The 22,920-nt window shown below is 35.7% G+C and overlaps 1 protein-coding gene across 1 annotated transcript; it reads right to left on the bottom strand.

Moving 5' to 3' along the window:
• Nucleotides 1-531: 531 nt before the first annotated feature.
• LOC143684110 (arylacetamide deacetylase-like) lies at nt 532-21,329 on the bottom strand. The gene is made up of 5 exons (XM_077160800.1): nt 21,111-21,329; nt 17,636-17,858; nt 6,233-6,302; nt 3,328-3,499; nt 532-1,265 (listed from the first exon to the last, which is right to left on the bottom strand). Exons 1-5 carry the CDS (start codon nt 21,246-21,248, stop codon nt 669-671), a joined length of 1,200 nt encoding a protein of 399 aa, XP_077016915.1. The 5' UTR covers nt 21,249-21,329; the 3' UTR covers nt 532-668.
• Between the last annotated feature and the right edge of the window lie 1,591 nt (nt 21,330-22,920).

Genomic DNA, 22,920 nt, shown 5'->3' with positions numbered 1-22,920 from the left:
GGACTGTTTTTCTCTCCTTGGTAAGCTGCATCCTCATTTGTACTAATTGGCTATTCCTAAGTCATTGTTCATCCAGTGACCCTCTGGTCTTTACTAAGCATGTTTCTCTAACTTCTCCCCCACATGAAAGCATCTAATTCCTCAAAGTTCCATGCTGATTTTTATTATACATAGTTAACACTTGAGAACTGAATTCTAGAAGAACTGCACAGAAGATGACCTGTGGCAATGAAATGGCATTGTACTGAGGCAACTTTTTTGAAAAGAGTTGCCATTTAACTCATATTATTGATTAGGAGTGTTTCAGACCCTAAAGGTACATTGATGAAAACCTTACCAATACCCAGGCAGGTGATATTTGCTGACATTGATCCTCTTTCAATTGCAAACAGTGGTTATCACACAAGAGAGTGTATACAAGAAAATAAGATATCAATAACTGTAAGATGAACACTTTAAGATGAAAAAATCTAATGAAATAGCAGAATGGAATGAAATACGTCAGAGCAAGAGAGAAAACAGAAAAGCGACTGATTTGTGATAAGATTTATTATGCATATGTTGACCTTAAGTAGACCATTTCTGACAAAAACCAATTTTGAACATCTGGATTTTATGAAGTTTTGAGATTTGCTTATTTTTAAAATATGTACTTGATAAACTTTTTACTATAGATTTTCATTTAGCCAACTAATATACTGATTAAACTCCCTTTCGCCAATTTTAAATGTCAGGAATGCAAGTACTCCATGGAATCCATCCTCAACGTGGTTAAGGGTCACCTGAACTCCAGCATTCCGAAGCCGGGTGACATACATGAGTCCATCATCTCTTAAAACGTCATATTGACAAGTCATGACATAGGTCAGGGGTAATCCACGTAATTTGTTGTCCTCAGCAAGAAGGGGTGCAGCTCTCACATCTAGGAATCCTGGATATTTTTTAGCCAGCTCAGAACTACCATAACTTGGATTCTTATAAACATGTCCTTTCTTAAACCTCTCGGGGAGCAAGGAGCTCCAATTAGCAAACTGGAGCAAATGACTTGATTCCACAGGTACATGTTGGTTGGAATACATGGCTTTTTCAAGGGATCTGTCTGTAGTAAAATATTCACTCCAGAACCTGACCATGAGTGATTTAGGCAGGATTGGAAAATGTGAATTTTCTTGATATGATGGTGAAGCTAGATCAAGAGGCTGAAGGGCAGGATAAATTAAACACTGAATCTTGAGTTTGATCTTGACATCTGGGTCATCTAAGAGCTGAAAAATAATTAAGATAACTTTTATAAATTATTTTCCTTTTAAAACAATAAATTACTGTAACAAGATCATCTATATATAAATTCATAATCTCAAAAAGAATCTGGTAACAGAAATGTAACATCTCAAAAAACTTCAAAAATTTAAAATGGGCTTCTAGAACTATATGCTTCATAATTAAAGGATACTTTTAATTGAAGGCAAAATGGCTTTATTGTTCTTCTCTTCCAATACTTCAAAAGGATCTAAAACTTCTTAGAAAATTATGGTCCTACCCTCTCTAGCAAGAAATCACAACTAGGAGTCCACAAAGTAAAACGTTTTTCCCCCCTCTTTGCTTCATATAAGAATTTCTTTAAATGTCCTAGTATACCCATAGGCTTTGCCTTGGCAAGAAAGGATCACTCATAGGGTTTCTGACTTGATGCTGATGATAAAGAGACATGTTTGATTTTCAGCAATTTGGACAGGCTCTCTGTGTAAAACATTCTGTTAGCATCATCCTTACTTGTATCAGACCTAATGTGCTAATACTTATAAAGATCGGTAGTCTGCAAAGAGAGGTGCAAAAACACCAAAGTGGACAAAAATATTGATCCATAAGTTGGAAAAAATATTTTAAAATGTTTCAATATTTGCAAACATGTACAATACTTTAAAATGCAAATTTGCATACGTTTCAAAGTGTATAATATACTATTAAGGATGTATTTAACTTTCACAAAAAATGGAGATACTATTGACTATAACCTCAAATATTTAAAAAATAATGGTATTTTCCCACATATTTAACTTCAGAGGTCAGAATAGACCATTTTGGAGAATACTTGTAAAGATCATAAAAGGCTAACTGGCATTTTTATATAAAAGAAGTTATCTGACCCTCACAACAGCTCTGTAAAGTTGAAGGGGTTTGTTTATCTCTTACCTGAGGCAATTGATGGTTACAAAGATTTAGTGTCCTGGCCAGTATCATCACATCTAGAAATTACTTCATTTCAAGAAACTGCAGGTGTCCTAGTGTTTAATCAAGTGCACTTCCAGCTACATCATAGGATTCATAGCAATGCTAAGAATCCCACATCAGAGAAGGTTCAAAAATATGTTCTATGCCATGATTGGAACAAAGCCCAACAATTCCATTTCGTCTTGAGAATATTGTCCAAAGACTTTAGAGACCAAAGTATTTTTTGGTGTTAACAAAAAATGTATAAATAAATATAACCAAGAAATAAATCACTCCAATTAAAAAAAGAACTTGCTCTAAATCCTTGGTGAATGATTAGTCTCAACAAATAAATTCCAAACTTCCGTACCTGTGGCTATGGTTCAGGGTAGCGTAACCCTGGGTCCCTCTACCTATGGCTAAACTTTCTAGGTCTTAAACAATCAGTGTTTTTGTTCCTAAAAAAATAAAACCCATTTTACATATAATCTGAGATGAAAAGTGCTGTTTGTTATTATTCTAGTACCGCCATTATGAAAATAGCATTTAAAAACATCTGATTGTACTTGGGCAAAAAAGAAAAAGGAACTCTTTGAACACTTTGCATTTGTTCCTCCTGGTAGACTTTGCAAGTAACATAGAAATATTTGAATTTGTTGATAAGTTTTCTAAAATTAGAATATTATTCATGTAGTAGAATAATTTATGGAATGTTCACAATGCTTGATTGAAGATTATTGAATCTATCTGGTCCTCTATTAAACTGATGAGGTTATTGTCTGAGTTCATATATTCTCTCATTCAGCTGATTAGTATTTCACTGCCATATATATAATTTTAATATTTTTAAATGACTATATACAATTTTTAACAAATAGATTTAGATCACTTTGAACCTATTCTATATAGAGACAGCATTTCATTAAGATAGAAACAATAAACAATGACAGGATTGGGTCATTTTAATATTTAAAAGATTCTTTTCAATATTCTCTTTAGTATTTACAAAAATAGTCACTATACTTAAATTTACATCAATATTTTAATATATGTAATGAATAAGTTTTTAAGTAAATTATTTAAAAAAAAAACACAAACAAATGGCAAGCATCATACCTGTTGCACCACTGCTGCAGCTAAATTCCCCCCAGCACTCTCCCCAGAAACACCTATTCTCTCAGGATTCACACCATATTCTGCAAGAACTTTTTTGCGTAAGAACCACTTTAGGGAATTATATACATCTTCAAACTGAACTGGAAAATGATACTTAGGTGCTAGTCTGTAACTGTGGAGAGAAAACACGTTTTTTTGTCATTTACTTTCTTTTTTTTTTTACTTTTCTAAAGCATAGACACATCTTGGAAGAGTACATATCACAAGTGTACAACTGTATTAATTTTACAACTGAACACAGGCATATCACCAGCACCCAGATCATCAATAGATTATTATCAGCACCCTAGAAACCTCCTTCATCCTCCCATCCAGTAGCTCCCCAAACCATGAAGTATCCACTAACTTTACTTATAACACATAGTTGAATCTTGAATGTTTTGTCCTTTAAATAAATGCAATCATACACCATGTGCTCTTTGTGGCCCTTTGTTTGCTCAACATTATCTTTCTGATTCTCATCCACATTGCTGCATGTACACCTATTTCTGTAGGGCTCCATTGTGTCAAAACATCACAGTTCATCTATTGATTAAAATGCTGGTGTTTGCAGTCCTGGACTTTCACAAGCAGAGCTCCCATGAATATTCTCGTGCATGCACTTTTCATGAACCTGTGTATGCATTTCTGCTGACATAGATCTGTAAGTGCTATTGCTGGACACAGAATTATGCATATATGCTTAGCTTTAGTGAATATTTCCAAAGAGTTTTTCAAAATACCATATTTGTTCTTAAACTTACAGCATATGCACTTTCTAGGAAAGTGCTACAAATTCTCACCAACACTTGGTGCTTGATGTCTTTTATTTCAGCTATGATATTGAATACAGAGTTTTCTCCTATTCATTTTAATTTATGTTTTCTTGATGTAAAGTAACTTTTTATGTTCATGGACCATTTTCTATGAGTTGTTTTTTCAATGCATTCACCTATGTCATTCACATAAGATACAAGGTATTCATTTAAAGTGTCTAAATCAGTGGTTTTGCATATATATCCAGACTTGTGCAACCATCACCACAATCAATTTTAGAACATTTTCATCAACACCAGAAAGAAATCCTGTAATGTTTCTTTTTTTAAAAGAAAAAGATTGGTGGCATCCAAAAAGGGTTACATCCCTGCCCCTCCCTAGCCTAATCAACCACTAATCTACATTTTGCCTCCATCGATTTGTCTATTCTGGACATTCAGATAAATGGAATCATACTGTAGTGGTCTTTTGTAATTAACTTCTTTCACTTGGCATGATATTTCCAAGGTTTATTCTTATACAGCATTCCTTTTCATTGATGAATATTTGATTGCATAGAATTATCCATTCACTAGCTAATGGACATTTTAGTTGTTACTGCTTTTGTGGTATTACAAAAATGCTGCTATGAACAATTGTCTACATGTTTTTTTATATGGACATATGTTTTCATTTCTTTTGGATGTAAACCTTGGAGTTGAATGGCTCGATTAAAGAGTTACTCTATGTTTAAGTTTTTGAGGATGTGTCAAACTGTTTTTATAGTGATAGCAACATTTTACATTCTCACCGGCAGTATGAAGTATTCCAACTTCTCTATGTTCTCGTCTACACTTGTTATTAGCTGTTTTTCATTATGGATATATTAGTGGGTGTGAATAAATCTCATTGTGGTTTTGAGTTGCATTTTCCTAATGATTAATGATGTTGAGCATATTTCCATGTGTTTGTTGGCCATTTTAATTTTAATATTGTTAAAATTATCCACATTTTTATGGAGTTCAAAAATTTATCATTAATGTAAGTAAATAAAAGCATATTCACTGGCAAGGAATGTGCCTGCATGCAAATTTTAAAGTATATTTATTGTTTATTTACATGTGATTTATTAGTCATTTTGATGATCTAAATACAGGTTTATGTCGTATAATGTCATTTGACTTGCCATCTTCAGAAAAACCATCTTTAAAAAATAAAGTTGGTCTCTGGTGCCTGCTCATGCACAAAAAGTAAATAAATAAATAAAAACTTAAGTTGGAATGCAAAATAGCATAAGTGTAGGTTTTCTGCTTACCTTTTTCAATGTTATTCTGTCTAATTTTATATTTATTATTCATCACTTACAATCAAATCTTGAGCATGACTTTGCTACAACTTTATAGTAATGATTTACCTGAAAAATGGTCCTATCAATGTCTTTTTGAAACTTTTCCTACGTTTTCTGAAGTGTAAGTATGAGCCTGCAACTCTCAAGTGTACCTACCTAGCAACCCCCTTCTATTGTGATTTTCTACCTAAGCGTTCTTTCCTAACACTCTCTTATTCGCTATTTGAAACTAACATATTGGCCTTGCCTATTTGTTTAATTTGGTAATAAACATTAATATTTCAGACTTATCAAATGACAAACTTTAGGATAAGACCATTTCAGAAATGCTACCACTTAATCTTCACCAGTCCTGAAGTAGGAATTATTTATAATTCACTTTAATAGAGGATCTTCTCACTCCAGAGCATTCATTCTTAAAGATAATGTAAATGAAGAGAGGAGATGAATTCCAGTAAAAATAATGTCCATGGATGATACCATTTAAATTTATGTGGAAAAATTTTTTTCTTTTATCTCTTCATGCTTCAACCACACACACAGACACACACACACACACACACACACACACACTTAAACATATACATACACGGAGGTTTTATTCTTTAACTCCAAGAAATCCAACCTGAGACTTTGCTTTCCATTGCCGAGTCAGTGTTATCAGGAAACCTTTTTTCTTACAAACACATATAAGCCAAGAAAGTGGAAAGACTCATTGCATGTAAGGCATCAGGTTTGAAAGCAAAACTACACAGCTCTTACTTGGTTGATATGACAACAGCATCAAGTCTGTCTGCTGCACATCTTGACTGCTGGTCACAGATATTTAAAGCTGAAAGAAAAACAGGATATTAATGAGAAAGGACAAACGAAGAGATATATTTTTCCTTCACAGAAATTCTGCTGTATGTGTTATATATTTCTGCCATTCTCCACATGTTCCACATTAAAAATGTGAAAGAGACAAATTTAACATCTTTTTTTTTTTTTAACATGGGCAGGCACTGGGAATCGAACCCGGGTCCTCTGGCATGGGGGCAACCATTCTTGCCTGCTGAGCCACCGTGGCCTGCCCAAATTTAACATTTATCCATGAGTAAATACCCAACTGCAATTCAACAGAATTTGAGTTGCTCAGTGAACCTTCTGATTGTCCTTTTTTCCTTCCTTCTTTCTTTTCTTGTGAACATTTCCTCATTTGCCGTTCTAAAAAGCCTCACTTTTTACAGGCCAACTCAACTCCCATAGTGGAGGAAATATTGATTTGTCTCTTTGTTGGGAAATGGGGATCACAAAGGTGAAAAACGAAGTTTTGGATTTGACCAGTGTCAAGTCTAGATGGGTGAGCCAAGAAGTTATAGAAGGAACTGTGACAATCCAGAATGACCACCTATGGCTGCATGAGAGAAATAAAAAAATCTTCCAAAAATAAATGGGTTAGAATTATGCTTCCTTAATGTATGGAGGACACAAAAGCTGGACCACCTTTACTTACTACTTGTGGTAGTTAGATTCTGGCATCAACTTGACTAGGAAAAGATGCTTTGGTTCTATTGCTGTGAACATGAGTCAATGGCATGTGGACATCATCTGTTGCTGATTACATCTGCAGTCCACTAGGAGGTGTGCCTGCTGCAGCGAATGATGTTTGATTTAATTGGTTGGGGATTAATGGGAGACTCAATTTAGCATAGCCCAAGCAGCTCAGCATACCTCTTCTCAGCTCTTGCAGCTCAGCCCAGGCCTTTGGAGATGCAGAAAAAAATCACACCCGGGAAAGTTGTTGGAACCCAGAGGCCTGGAGAGAAGGCCAGCAGAAATCACCCTGTGCCTTCCCACATAAGAAAGAGCCTGAGTTGAAAGTTTGCTGCTATTCCTCTGAAGAAACAATAAAATAAATCCCTTTTATTAAAAGCCAATAAGTCTCCGAAAAGTTGCATTCTGCCAGCTAGCAAACAAGAACAAACTCTTATCGCAACTACCGTTGTAAAAATATATTTAGCTGAGAGAGGTCCTTACCTCTTCTTCTCTTCTCTAGGATGAAGATGTGAAATTCTTCTCATTCAATTCTGACCTTTCTATTCATAACCAATGCTCTGAATCTTCTTCCCTCCTCTTTCTTTTGGAAATTTACTCTATCAGTCAACACTCCCAATCCGTCCATTTCTCTAACATATATCTATTTATTGCCTTCGTATCCTTCAGTCTACCAATTTGTCCATGTCTCTCCTATATAATAAAATAAAATAATATGCTCTTAATTTACTCTCCTTTCAATCTGTCAATTTTTTTGCTTGTTCTTCACCATTAAGACACTTTAAAGCCAAAAATCATTCTTTCCATTTACTACACTTCTCACTTTTTGTTAGCTGAATTGTGTTTCTATATGAAAAATTCTATTGAATCTCAACATTCAAGAGGCAATTTCCAGCCTTATCTAAACTAGCATCTCCATGCCAAACAGTAATTTTAATTGTTACCCCTTCTTGAGACTATCATGTTCTTTGAATTTCTTTTCATTTTATTATCCCTTTAAGTGTTTCTTCTCAGTGCTTTGCTGGTAGCTTATTTGTCCATTTAACTCATTTCTGTGTTCCTCAAGGATAAGGCATCACCTTGTTAGTCATCTTGAAGGAGATAAGACAATCACCTTTGATTTTTTTTCTCTCCCTCTCTGCCTCCCACTTCTCTCTTTCTCAATATCCCCTAACTTTCCATTCATTTGGAAACTTTTGCTTAGTTTCAAGTCTGTAACATTTCTTGTCTAGACTAATTCATTATTTCTCTCTGAAGTTCAGTGTTCTTATCATAATCCCCAATCCAAAATCTATAACCTCAGTCAATCAATATTCCATTCACCTGAGGTAGACAACTGAATTATCAGGATTCTGGGAGCCAAAAGGTTTAGATAATTTTCTCAGAGTCATATAACTGAACCTTTATCACAGTCCTTCCACTTCCTATTTCTACTGTAATTCTATACTTCAAAACATCTACCACTCAGGGCTCCTTCCTCTGTGACCACAAGAAAATAAAGAAAAAAGTCTGCAACTTGCACTCCTGATCCTGATAACTCTAATCTATTATTTTCTATACTTGACACTTTGTAACACACTGTTTGATTGATTGCTGGACTAGTGATATCTTCTATTAGAATATAAGCTCCAATAAGGCAGGATTTGAAGGTGGAGGAATAAGGAGTACTAGAACTCACTCTCCTCCAAAACAGCTAATGATCAGGCTGAAACTGTCTGAAATGACAGGTCCAGAGCTTTGGAAGTCAAGGGAGTACTGTACAGCATCCAGGGAAAAGTGACACAAAGAGGTTGAGAAACTGCAGTAAAGAACTGTGAGAACTCCATGGCAGTGGCTGGCTCCCATCCCCCACAATCAGGGTGAGCTGCCTCAGGTTCAGTTTCAGTCTGGCTACTATGGAAAGAGAGGGATGTGAAAGCCCTCTTATGCAAGAACAGTTCTGAGCTGGGGAATCCCTAGTAATGATTACAGCATTTGATTGGCAAATTGAGATCAATCTATCCAGGCCCTGAACTACTGTTTTAGGCCACCTGAGACAGGGACTACAGCAGCCTTCCCTTCAACACTGCCACTGAAAGGGGCAAAGGCAGTGAAGGTTCAAGGACGCAGGGCATCCCTAGGTCTGCAGGGAACAGTATGTTGATGGGCACCATCTGCTGAGCAGGCCAAGAGAGCATGCTATGAAGGGCCATCAAAAAGGCTTTTGATAACTTTCCTGGGTCTCTCACCCAGGCTCTTTGAAACTGTCCACTCTTCCTTTTTGTTCTCTGACCCTTTCCTGGCTGAGAAACATTGAATTGGAAAGTTCCTCTCTGGGGTGATACTCCTCCCAGAATTTGAACTCCAGGTAGAATTAGCTAGAGGTAAAGAAAGCAGAGGGGGGAAAAATACCATGGACTCCAAGCAAAAACAAACAGAATAGATCAAGAATCTCAGAGAAGAAAAAAGAGGATGAAGAAGCTTTCTGCTGGGGATGAAATATGGTGTATACTAAGAATTCTAGGAATTGTACTCATTCCCAGGGCAAGAATCAGATAAAGAAGAGCTGAAACAATCTAACCCTTGAAAGTTGGACAATACTAATGATCTAGATTAAGTTGAACCAAGTGCCAAAAAAAGAGCCTTAACACAAAACCATTCAACAATAAAACCCTAGCCAAGAGAGAGAGAAACTAACCTTCAGAGTAATTTCATCGACATATTTAGATGCCTAGACATCAGCAGAAATAACAATCCACACTAACAGACTGAAAGAATGACCCAGTCAAAGGAACATATTAAAACTTTGGAGAGACATAGAATTTGAAACAACTAATGAAAGATATTCAATTAAATCTCTAAAATCAATTCAATGAGATGAAGGAAAATATGGCTAAAGAGATAAAGTATATTAAGAAGACCCTGGGTGAGCATAAAGAAGAATTAGAAAGTATGAAAAGAACCATAACATAAATCATAGGAATTAAAGGCTCAACAGAAGAGATTAAAAATACACTAAAGGCATACAACAGTAAATTTGAACAGGCAAAAGAAGGAATCACTGACATAGAAAATAGAATATTTAAAATCTTACAGACAGAAGAACAGATAGAGAAAGTAATGGGAAACGTTGAGTAGGGTCTCAGAGATTTAAGAGACAGTACCAAGTACTCATGGGTATCCCATAAGGAGAAGAAAATGGAGAGGGGACAGGAAGAATATTTGAAGAAATAATGGCTGAAAATTACCCAACTCTTCTGAAGGGCATAAATATATGTGTCCAAGAATTGCCACATACCTCAAACACAATAAATCTTAATAGATATACTCTGTGACACACACTAATCAGAATCCCACATGCAAAAAATAGAGAATTCTGACAGCACAAGAGAAAAGTGATTCATCACATACAACGGATCCTCAATTAGACTATGTGCCAATTTCTCAACAGAAAACCAGAGGTGAGAATACACTGGTGTGATATATTTAAGGTACTGAGAAAGAAAAACTGCAAGACAATAATTCTTTATCCAGATAAAAACTGTCCTTCAAAACTGAAGGAGAGTTTAAAGTATTCACAGATAAACAGAAACTGAGAGCGTTCTTCAACAGCAAAACTAGCCTTATAAGAGATACAAAATGGGGTTCTGCATACTGAAACAAAGAGGAGAAGGAGGCTCGAAAGAGAATGTGGAAATGAAGATTTTCAGAAAGACTAACTAAAAAGGTAAAAAGAGACAAAAATAACATATGACAGATAACAACCTGAGGTTAAAATGGTTGAAATGAGGATTTCCTGCACAGTATACCAATGAAAATTCAAGGATTACACTTCCTAATCAAAACGCACACATGGACAGAATGTATAAAAAAATATGATTCATCGATATGCTGTCTACAAAGACCCATATTAAACCCATGGGCCCAAACAAGTTTAAAGTGAAATGTTAGATAAAAGATATTCCACACAAACAGTAACAAAATAGTAACATTTTCAATATTAGCATATTAGAATATCAGACAAAATAGACTTTAAATGCAAAACTGTTACATGAGACAAAAGAGGACACTATATGTCAGTAAAAGGGGCAAACCCCAAGCAGAAATATCATCATAAAACTTTATACTTTCTTCTCCAGTAGAATCTTCTCATGGATCATATTCCAGGATAGACAACATATTGGGTGACAAAACAAGTCTCAATAAATTTAAAATGACTGAAATTATACAAAGCATGTTTCCTGAACATAATGGAATAAAGCTGGAAATCAACAACAGGAGGAGAATCAGAACATTCAAAAATATATGGAAGCTAAACAAAACACCCTTCTCTAAATATATATATATATATATATATATATATATATATATATATATATATATATATATTGAGAACTAGCCACACATACATTCTGACATTATTATACAATCAGTGCTTCAAAATATCATTACATAATTTTGAATTCTTCACCATGATCATTTTTACAGCCTTCACATCACTCCAGAAAAATGAAATTAAAAGGAAAAAAAGGGACTCATACATCCCAATCCCCTTAGCTCTTCCTCTGATTGACTACCAATACTTCAATCTACCCATTTTTACCCTTTATCCCCCCTTATTATTTATTTATTTTTATCCTTATTTAATTTCTCATGTGTCTATATCCTGGATAAAAGGTGCATCAAACACAAGGTTTTCCCAATCACACAGTCACATTATGAAAGCTAAATAGTTATACAGTCTTCATCAGGTATCATGGCTACTGGGACACAGTTCAATAGTTTCAGGTACTTCCCTCTAGCCACTCCAATACACCATAAACTCAAAAGGGATATCTATGTAATGCATAAGAATAACCTCCAGGATAATCTCTCAAGTTTTTTGAACTCTATAAGCCACTGTAACTTTATTTTCTTTCATTTCTCTTTCCCTCTTTTTGTCAAGAAGGCTTTCTCATTCCCATGATGCAAATCCTGCCTCTTCCCCAGGAAACATGTCCCACATGGTCAGGGAGGTTTATAGCCCAAGAAGCCATGTCCTTCTTAGGAGGAAGGCAGTGACTTCAACCTGCCAAGTTGGCTTAGAGAGAGAGGTCAGAACTGAGCAACAAAAGAGGTTCTCTGGGGGTGATTTAAGGTGTAATTATCAGTAGGCTTAGGTTCTCCTTTGCATGAATAAGCTTCACAAGGTAAGGATGACACAGAGGGTCGAAGAGAAATCTGCAAGTGTAATCACTAAATATTTTGAGAAAAATAAAATGAGATTACAACATATCAAAATTTATGAGATGTAGCAAAAGCAGTGCTGAGAGGCAAATTTATAGCCCTAAAGGCTACATTAAAAGTAAGGAAATAGGTAAAATAAAATGCTAACCACACACCTAGACAAACCAGACAAATGAATGCAAACTATTCTCAAAGCAAACAGAAGGAAAGAAATAATAAAAATTAGAGCAGAAATAAATGAAATCAAAAATAAAATAAACAATAGACAGAATCGACAAAACTGCAACTTGGTTCTTTCAGAAGATCAGTAAATTTGACAAACCCTTAGCTGGACTGACAAATAAATAAAGCAAGCAGGTACAAATAAAATCATAAATTAGAAGGGTGCATTGCGAGTGACCTCACTGAAATAAAAAGGCTCAAAGTAGGATACCCTGAACAATTATATGCCAAGAAATTAGACAACTTAGATGACTTAGAATTGCTTGAAACATAGGAACAACCTACACTGATTCTAGAAGAAACAGATGACCTCCATAGACCAATTGCCAAGGAAGAGATGGAATCACCCATCAAAAAATTCTCAACAAAGAAAGACTTTATTTTATTTCATTTCTCTCTTCCCTCTTTTGGTCAAGAAGGCTTTCTCATTCGATGATACTTCATCCTGGCTCATCCCCTGGAGTTAGGTCCCACAGTGCCAGAGATTTGCACCCCTGGGAGTCATGACCAGATGGCTTCACAGGGGAATTCTATCAATCATTCCAGGAAAAATTCCCAACCCTCCAAGAAGAATCAAACTCTTCTGAAAATGGAAGAGGAGGGAACACTACCTGACCCATTCCATTAAGTGAACGCCACCTTAATACCAAACCCAGATAAAGATACTACAAGGAAAAAAAATTACAGACCTATTTCTCTAATGAATATAGGTGCAAAAATCCCAAACAAAACACTTGGAGGTCAAACTCAACAGCACATTAAAAAAAAATGCACACCATGATTAAGTGGATTTAATTCTAGGTATGCAAGGGTGGGTCAAGAAATCTATTAGTGTAATACACATTAACAAATAGAATAGGGGAAAAAACATGATCATCTCACTGGAGGCAGTAAGGTAATCTGACAAAATACAAATTCTTCCTTGACCAAAATAATTCAACGTTAGGAGCACAAAGAGACTTCCTCAACATGATAAAGGGCATATATGAAAAATTAATGACTAACACTGTGCTCAATAGCAAAAACAGAAAGCCTTCCCTCTAAGATGTGGGACCAGACAAGGATGCCCACTGTCACCACTATTATTCCACATTGTGCTAGAACTTCTAGCTAGAACAGTTAGGTAAGCAAAGAAATAAAAGAAATTCAAATGAGAAAGGAAGAAGTATAATTTTGCTATTGCAGATAACATGATCCTATATATATAGTAGCAAACAATCAACATAATGGTACTACATAATTGATGAATCCAGCAAAGTGGTGGGATACAACTTCAATATGCTAAAATCAGTAGTGTTTTTATATGCTAATAAGGAGCAATCTGAGTTGAAAATCAAGAAAAAACTTCTATTTACAATGGGGATTAAAACAATCAAATATTAGGAAATAAATTTGACCACAAAGGTAAAGGGGTTGAACACAGCAAGATAAAAAAGTTGCTAAAAGAAATAAAAAAGACCTAAATAAAAGGAAAAACATTCTGTGTTCATGGATTGGAAGACTAAATATCACTAAGATGTCAATTCTACCAAAACTAATTTACATATTCCACACAATAAAAAATCACAATAAAAATTCCAAAAGCCTTATTGCAGAAATAGAAATGCTAATTATCACCATTATTTGGAAAAGGGGACCCCAAATAGCCAATAACATCTTGAAAAAGAAGAGTGAAGTCAGAGGAATCACAGGTCCTTACATTTAAGCCTATGACAAAAATACAGTGGTTAAAAGAACACGGTATGGGCATAAAGATAGATATGTTAAACAATGGAATTGAATTGAGAGTTCTGAAATAGACCCTGACATCTATGGCCATTGATACATGACAAGACTGCCAAGTCCACTTAACTGGGACTAAACAGTTTCTTCAACAAATGGTGCTGGGAGAACTGGATATTCACATGCAAAAGAATTGAAGAGGACTCCTATTTCACACCATATACAAAAATTTACTCAAAATAGATCAAAGATCTAAATATAAGAGAAAGGAACATAAAATCCTAGAAGAAGAAGTAGGGAAGCATTTTCAAGATCTTGTGATAGGCAATGATTTCTTAGACTTTACACCTAAAGCACAAACAACAAAAGAAAAAAATCAGTAAATGGGACCTCCTCAAAATTAGATATTTTGGAGCTTCAAAGTACTTTGTCAAAAAAGTAAAAGTGTAGCCTACTCAATGGGACAAAATATTTGGAAACCACATATCCAATATCCAGAACATATGAAGGAATCTACAACTTAAGAATAAAAACGCAAAAAACCAATTAAAAAATGGACAAAAGACTTGAATAGACATTTATCCAAAGAGGAAATTCAAATGGCCAGAAAGCATATGAAAAAGGTGATCAAAACATCACCAGCTATTAGGAAAATGCAAATCAAAACCAAAAGGTTGTATCATTTCATCCCTTCTAGAATGGCCACCATTAAAAAAATCAGAAAACTACAGGTATTGGAGAATATATGGCGAAATAGGAACACTCCTTCACTGCTGGTGGGAATATAAAATGGTGCAGCCTCTGTGGAAAACAGCTTAGTAGTTCCTCAGGCAGCTGACTATAGAATTGCTATATGAATCAATAATCTTGCTACTAGCTATATACCCAGAAGAACTGAAAGCAGAGTCTGAAACAGACCTTTTCTCATTGATGTTCATAACTGCATTATTTACAATTACCAAAAGATGGAAACAACCCAAGTGTTGATCAAAAGGTAATATATATATATATGATGGAATATTTAGCCAACTGTAGAAAGAAAAGAAATCTCAATGCGTGTGACAACACTGAGGAACCTTGAGGTCATTATATTGTGTGAAATAAGCCAGACTCAGAAGGACCAATGTTGTGTGGCCTCACTGATATGAACTAATTACAATAAGCAAACTCATAGAGTTAGAATATAGAATACAAGTTAGCTAGAGATAGAAAGGGGCTAGATAATGGGGAGCTGATGCTTTATTTGTGCAGATTTGTATTTACATGGTTGTAAAGGTTTGGAAATGGATAGTGCTGATGGTAGTACATTGTTGTTGGTGTACCTAATGCTGCTGGATTTATGCATGTGGTTGAAAAGGGAAGTTTGGTGTCCTGTTTGCTGCTAGAAGGAAAGTTAGAGGATAAAACATGGGACTGTGTAATACAGTGGACCTGTATTGTGGATGATGACTGTGGGTACAGTACAAATACGAGAATGTTCTTTCATGAATTAAAATAAACCTGCATCACTATTGCAAGGTGCTAATGATAGGGTGGCAGGTGGGAAAATGCATTAGTGCAAACTGGATGATGCTTAACAGTAATCTTTTAATATTCTTTCCTCACTTACAACAAAGGTACTACACCACTGAAAAGCATCAGCAATAGGTGAGTATATGGGAACACTATTTTTTGTATTGACTTTTATGTAAAGGTATGACCACTCAAATTAAAAGATAAAAGAACAATAATTTAAAAAACAAAACAACACATGCTAAGTGAAGGAAACTAGACCCAAAATAATGCATATGGTATGAATACATTGTATAAAATGCAAATATACATAAATCTATAGAACTAGAATAAGATTAGTGGTTATGTAGGGCTGGGGAAGGAGAGAGGAATTGAGAGGTGACTGCTAAGGTATATGGAGTACTTCTTAAATGTTCTAAAATTGATCATGGTGTGTTGCTCAGATGTGGCCTCAGTGTCTCTAAGTCCAACTCTGCAAGTGAACTCATTGCTCTCTGCAGTACATGGGACATGACGTGCAGGGGTGAACGTTTCCCTAGTGACGTGAGAGATGACTCCCAGGGATGTATTCAGACCTGACACCATGGGATCAACAATTCCATCCTGACCAAAAGGGGGAAAAAGTGTAATTAATAAGGTATTAGTGGCAGAGAGAGTTCAAATGAAGTCGAGAGGCTACTTTGGAGGTTGCTCTTATGCAAGGTTTCGGTAGACCTTGCTACCTATCATAACCTGCCAACCCCCAGTCAGGACCATTCCAGCCAATCCTAAAGAAAACCTAGGGCAATATGTAAGATTCCACAAGGGTTCCAGGCACTACAGTAACTTTCCAGAAACCTACAACCTCCAGATTGGTCCCCGGTCAAGATAAGTCCTGAAACCTAGCCCAGGCTCGGCAGAACATCACATAGTTCCAACTTCCTACCCCATATAATAGGCAGACTTCCAATATCAAGAATTTAGAATGGCCATAGCTCAAACAAGCCCAAAGAGAGGTGTGGAAAGAACAAAGTTGATAGTGGAATTATGCATAGAAGATAAGACTTAACAAATGAATATGAATGCTGAATCATTAAATTGATATCTTTTTTAGTCTCCAGTGTTTTAGAGCAGCTAGAAGTTAAACCTAAAATTGTGAAATTGTAATCCATGTCAAACTCTGAAATATGTTCTACAACTGTTTGTGGTGCTGTGCTTTGAAATTTATAGCTTTTGTATATATCTTATTGTTCACAAAAAAAGAAGGAAAAAAAGTTGATTGTGATGATAAAAAAGTAGTTAAGTTCTTTGGCCTCCTGTATTCTGAAGCAGCTAGAAGGAAAAATATGAAGGATCGTATGGTAGCCCATGACAAACTACGATATCTGTCCTGTAACCACTTGTTGAAGAATGATTTGAAAACCACTGATTTTTATTTCTCTGGTTCATAAACATGTTATAATTATGCAATAAAAAATTAAAATTGATTGTGGTGATGAATGCACAACTATTTGTTATACTAGGCTACTAATTGCACACTTTGGATGGATTTATCATATGGGAATGCATACTAATAAAACAGTTTTAAGAAAAATAGAAAGCAGGATTTTGTCTGTTTGAAGACATATCCAAATTTCCTACACTGTTGGCTGACACAAAATAATTACGTGAAGAAATGAATGAACATTATACATCATCCTGCAACATCAACTGAAGAGAAAGCAAAAATACTAAGTTAAACTCTCTTAGAGTAGTTGCAAAAAATCAGAAAAATTTAGTCTTCTCAACTCTACCAGGGTTGATGAGAAAAACACATATGGAATAGAGTGATTGGGACCTCTAAGGAAGAGCAAAATTTTTCAGAAAACAAAGCAGATAGCAATCACTGAGTAGAAGCCATTATATACCTATCAAAGGCAGTATTTTCCTTTGTGATAGATACTTTGTACACTATCTCAATGACCGTGAATTTTTAAAGCATTCCCTTACCAGCACTGCCTAGACACCAGCCACCGCCATGGATATAAAATATAGCCCTTCTTAGAGCTTCTGATTTCCGCTTTGGCACATATACACGGACAGGAATGTTGTTGAATGTCGTCTCAGTCACAGTGACAGTTTCATCTGAGGTTGGGGGGACTTCATTCAAGCTCGTGAATAATGAAAAGGAATCCATAAAATGGTTAAATCCCAGCAGCTCCACAACTGTAGCCTAAAAACAAAATTCACACAGTTCTAGAATTCACGTTCCAAATGTCAAGGAGACCTGTAAACACATAAGTACACATTAACTTTTAATATGCTCAAATGAAATGAATGAGAATAATTCCAACTGAATCCTCTCTGGTCTTTTTGGAAGAATGAGAGCACACAGGCTATGTCTACAGAGATTACTAAGAGGAAGATTCACGTAGTCCTTATTCCACAAAATTTCTAAGTTTCCCTCTAAGCACTAGGGTTACACAGACGAACAAGAAAAATGCTCTTCTCAAGAGTCTCAAAGTTAAATAGGAAGGACCGATAGGATATTTACAAAGCAAAATAAAGGCTATTCTAGGTCTTTGCACAAGGTACTTTAGGGGCAGATGGTAGGTGATTACAAAAGGTAGGTACCTGGGAGTAACAAACTAGAAAAGAGTTTTCAAACGGGACGTACAATTTTCTCTAATGCTTAAAAGTAGAACTTTTCTTCGGATTTGGTCATTCAAATAATGAAAGGAAAAAAAACTTCTAGGTGGAGGAAGTGGTTTAGCTTAGAGATGGAGAGGTTCTTGAAACCTGGGAACCGCAGGGTCTGGCTATTTGTGTCTGGGGGCTTGAAGGAGGGGTAAGAAATGCATAAAAGGATAAAAAAGGATGAGCTTACCTGCCAGTTTCCTATTCTTTCACCCTTTTAAAGTGAAAATATGTGCATTTTACAAATATTTATCTGAATATTAACTAGTTGTCAACATTTGAGGTAAGTACTATTGTCATATTCATTCTAGAGCTGATGAAAATAAATCAGCTAGAAAATACACAGCTAGTGATATTTACGTGGATTCTAACCCTAGCAGTTTGATTTTTGGTTCAACGTTCATACCATACTACTTCAATAAAATCTGTAAATAGATAGTCAGAGATTTAGAACCTAGACAATTCATGAATGAGAAAAAAATATTAAAAATTTTATTTTTAATTTGTACCATTTAAGAGCTCTGAAAATATATTACATTCATAAATGTAATAAAAGGCTACCAGAGAAAAGGAATATCTAAAAAAATGATACAAATGCATTGAATAAATTACATGTGTCTAAAGGAAAGGCCACCTTACAGCATTACATGACTAAAATAAAAGCTAAGTCATCTGTGCATGTTGAAATTGCCCACACATGTCTAAGCAAGTGTCTTCATGCCTTTGCTGTTAAAACAGATATTATGCAATGGATTGGTTTAAATGACAGGACTTTATTGGCTCGCAGATTTGAGGCTAAGAGTAGTCCAAAACTAAGGTGATGCTTTCCCAAAACCTGTGGTATCCATTGTTCTTGGTCCTTGGCCTTTCTCTCACCTGGCAGTGCACATGGTGACCTCTCCTGGCTCCTCTTCTGGATTCCATTGACTTCCTGCTTCTCTCCAGGGCTTTCTGTCTATGTGTCTGCATTTCATTCTGCTGATAAAAGCCTCCGGCAATAAGATTAAGACCTAACCTGATTCAACTTGGCCATGACTTCAATGGAGTAATTTCCTCAAAAGGTCCTTTTTACAATGGGCCCAAACTCACAGAGATGGATTAGGGTGTACATGTTCAACCCACCACAGGTTACCTGTGAGTCAAGTTATCTGTGCCTCTCCCACCTGGCACAGCTGCTTGGATGTTCTAACTATTCTTTGAACTTGAGCCTTGATTTCCCAAAAACCAGGATTTTCTCAGGAACTGAGGCAGGGGCTGATGTTGGGAGGAACAAAATTAGTTTCCTCAGTAGTCCATTAGCATTCCACCCCCTTATAAACTTTCTGTTTCTTACTTTTCTGGTTTAGCTCATTTTTTCTGTGGAACCTCATTGGATTTATTATTTAAGTTGCCTCTTTCTCAGGGAAAAATGGAGCATTTTTGTCTTGGCATGGAGTATTCTCTAATTTACAAATTCTCTCCTTTTGATAAATTAAGTAATTCATCAATAGCAACAACCAAGGAAAAAAATAGTCAAGGCCCTCATCCAAATCACAGAGCAGAGAACGTAAATAGGAGAAAAATTATTTTCTTTTTAGAACCCTTAATAGTTTTACATTGCACATACTTTGCAACAAAATTCACTACCATTGCCCAAATGTATAACTTATTACTCCAAACCAAATTCTAGCACTCTCCTCAACACTGACAAACATCTACAATTTCGTGAACTTGATATTTTGCAGCTGGGACTTTTGCTCTTGCTGCTGTCTCTGCCTGGGAACTTTTTCAACACTGAAGGCGGCTGGTTCCTTTTCATTCTTCAGGTCTTCAAGCAGATATTTCCTCTTCAGGGAGGTTTTCTCTGACTACAAATACAGTAGCCTTGCCCCTGCCATTGGCCGCATAATTCTCTTTTCATTCTATTTAGCTCCTTCAAGGCTTTCCTCACAATCTGAGATCAATCATTCATTTAATTCTGATTTATCATTTTTCCCCACCTCTAGAATGTTTTCTCTGTTGGGGCCTAGTCCTTCTTTTCCAACTAGAATTCAACAAAATTTGGAATTGTTGAATTATTGGAAATGAAAGATCAACTTAGGAATTACAACATCTATCTGATGGAAATTCTAGAAAGAGATTATAGAAAAAAAAAAGAGGAAGGAGTCAAATCCTCAAAAGAAGTAATAAATAGTATTCACCAGGCTCTTTGGCATGTAGCCACACCAAATACTGAGCCCAGCCTGTTTTGCAGAACAGCACCAGAGGCTGTTCTTTCAGGTCACCAGTCACCGTGAAACCCCAGGACTCCCCACTTCCATTCCTGCCTACCATGCCTTCCAGGGTCCACCCTGGACTCATGCCAACCAACCTCCTTCAGAACTCTCTACATGCCCTGAGACTTTACCCTGAACCCTACACGACTGCATGAAGGTCTGTGACTAACACAGTGCGCACACTTAGGTGATGGCTGATTTGCTTGTAAAATTTAAATACCAAACCACATAGAAACCAGGATTTCAAACCACCTCACGATGACATTAATGCTACCTGAAGAAAGCATCTTTAGGAAAACTTACTCAAATGCCTCCTCACTTTCTCTTGCTTTTTCATGAAGCATGAATCTGATATTTAGAAGAGCAACAACAATGGCCAAAGACAAAATTTTACCGGTATATAGACAAAGTCGGCAACACTTATTTAAGTAGATTAATCAGTCAATTGTTAAAACAAAGCAGAACAGAACACTTCCTCCTCCAGATCAGATGGTTACATATGCACATCTGAATCCATACAGTTCCAAACTTACCAAATGTGAAAAAGTTTTCATATATGTGTTCAACCACATGATTTTCCATGGCTCCTCGATATTATCTGGAAGTGGAGTGTAAATATAATATGCTACAAGGACCCCCAAAATCAGAAGGTAGAAAGATTTCCTTCCCATGCTGCAATACCTCTGTTCCTTCTTCAGAGACACAGAAAGTGAATGTGCTTGGTTTGTGAGAATGCTGTGTAATAGCTGGGTGTTAAGCTCCACCCAGAGATATTATCTTACTTCTTGCTGTCTTAGTTTTAGTATTGACATAATCACGTTAACATTTCATTGGCTATCCTAGATAATCCTGTTTAATAAAAGCTCAAAGTTTAAGGAGTAACCTGAAACTTTGTCAAGCTCAGTTAACTACCACATCTGACTTTTATTCTGGTGAAAAAAGCATGTATTGAGCAATAACAGAATAAAGAATACTTTAATTCTAACATGGATATTCAAAGAAACTATTCAGGATATGGAATTTTTGTTCTAAAATTACTCTTCTTAGAGTAGGGGAAAACACAGGGTCATTTTTTGAAAAGTGTTGAGAGCATAGGAAACAAGATAACCATGGTCTCTGCCCTTACAGAGTTGACATTATCTTGCAGGGCACAGAAAGGCTAACAATTAAGCCTGATAGTTTTTGATATAAAAACAAAGATGATAATGATAGCTATCATACTAAACATGTATTAATCATTTAAATTCTGACCCAAGTACTACACTAAATGATTTACATATATAATCCAAATAAGTCCAAACAAGAATTCTATGAAACCATTATGATTAGTTTTTTTTGTAAATGAGTGAAATGAGATTGAAAAAGGTTAAATAATCTGGCCAACATTATATAACTCTAAGTATTGGAGCCAGAAAAAAGAAGTACAAAGAAACTTTTTTTAACAATGTTTTCTTTTTTTCCATGACATAGAATACGTACATTCCAGAATATTTGGAAATGCAGAAAATAAAATGGGAATAATAGTAATAAATCATCATCTCAAATTGCAGAGATCACCACTGTTTATACGATGGTATATTTCCTGCCATATCTTTATGTACACAAATACATAGATACATCTTAATAGAAGTACACGCCATTAGTTTTTGAGAAATTTTCTCTTTTCTGACTAATTAATGGTCATAGGCTCTGTTCTGGACGGAATCTGTTATGAACAATTGGTATTAAATATTTACCCTTAGTTGTGGCATTCTTTTGCTCTTACTTTTCTCACTATAGGTAGTGATGTTTTAATGCATTGTCTGAAATAAGATCAGATATTTGGTTCTTTTGGTGGCCATGCTAAAAGAGAGTCTGTGGAATTGGCTTTGCCAATCACAGTAGTAAACACAATGTAATAGCACCTGAAACAACGTACTGTGGGACTGATGCCTGTCATCCAAGATCTCCTAACAGAGGGAACAGTATACCTTCCATCACCCCACACAATAGTCACGTTCACCCAGTTCTTGAAGCTTCTCTCATAAAGGTTGATTAACTATTGATTGTATCAACCATAATGCACAAGTCCTACCAATCCAAGCTCCTATTACTAAGAACACTGAAAAAAAGATATCTAAAGGAGCATGGGAGATTTCTTTGATATGAAAGACTTGGTCAACATGTCTTACTCAGTGCCACTATAAAAAAAAAATCCTTAACTCTGCTGTCAAGACCTTGACAAATTATCATTAAGTCTTTTAAATATAAGCATTATATAAATGACATCCTACTAAGGGGCAATTCTAAAGGGGGCCTTCAAGATTAGATTAGAGGATCTAGAAATACTCATGTATTACATAT

Source organism: Tamandua tetradactyla, chromosome 5 (genome assembly GCF_023851605.1).
Source record: "Tamandua tetradactyla isolate mTamTet1 chromosome 5, mTamTet1.pri, whole genome shotgun sequence".
Taxonomy (NCBI): Eukaryota; Metazoa; Chordata; class Mammalia; order Pilosa; family Myrmecophagidae; genus Tamandua; species Tamandua tetradactyla.
The sequence above is the reverse complement of the archived record's forward strand: the minus strand, read 5'-3'. Positions and strand labels throughout refer to the sequence as shown.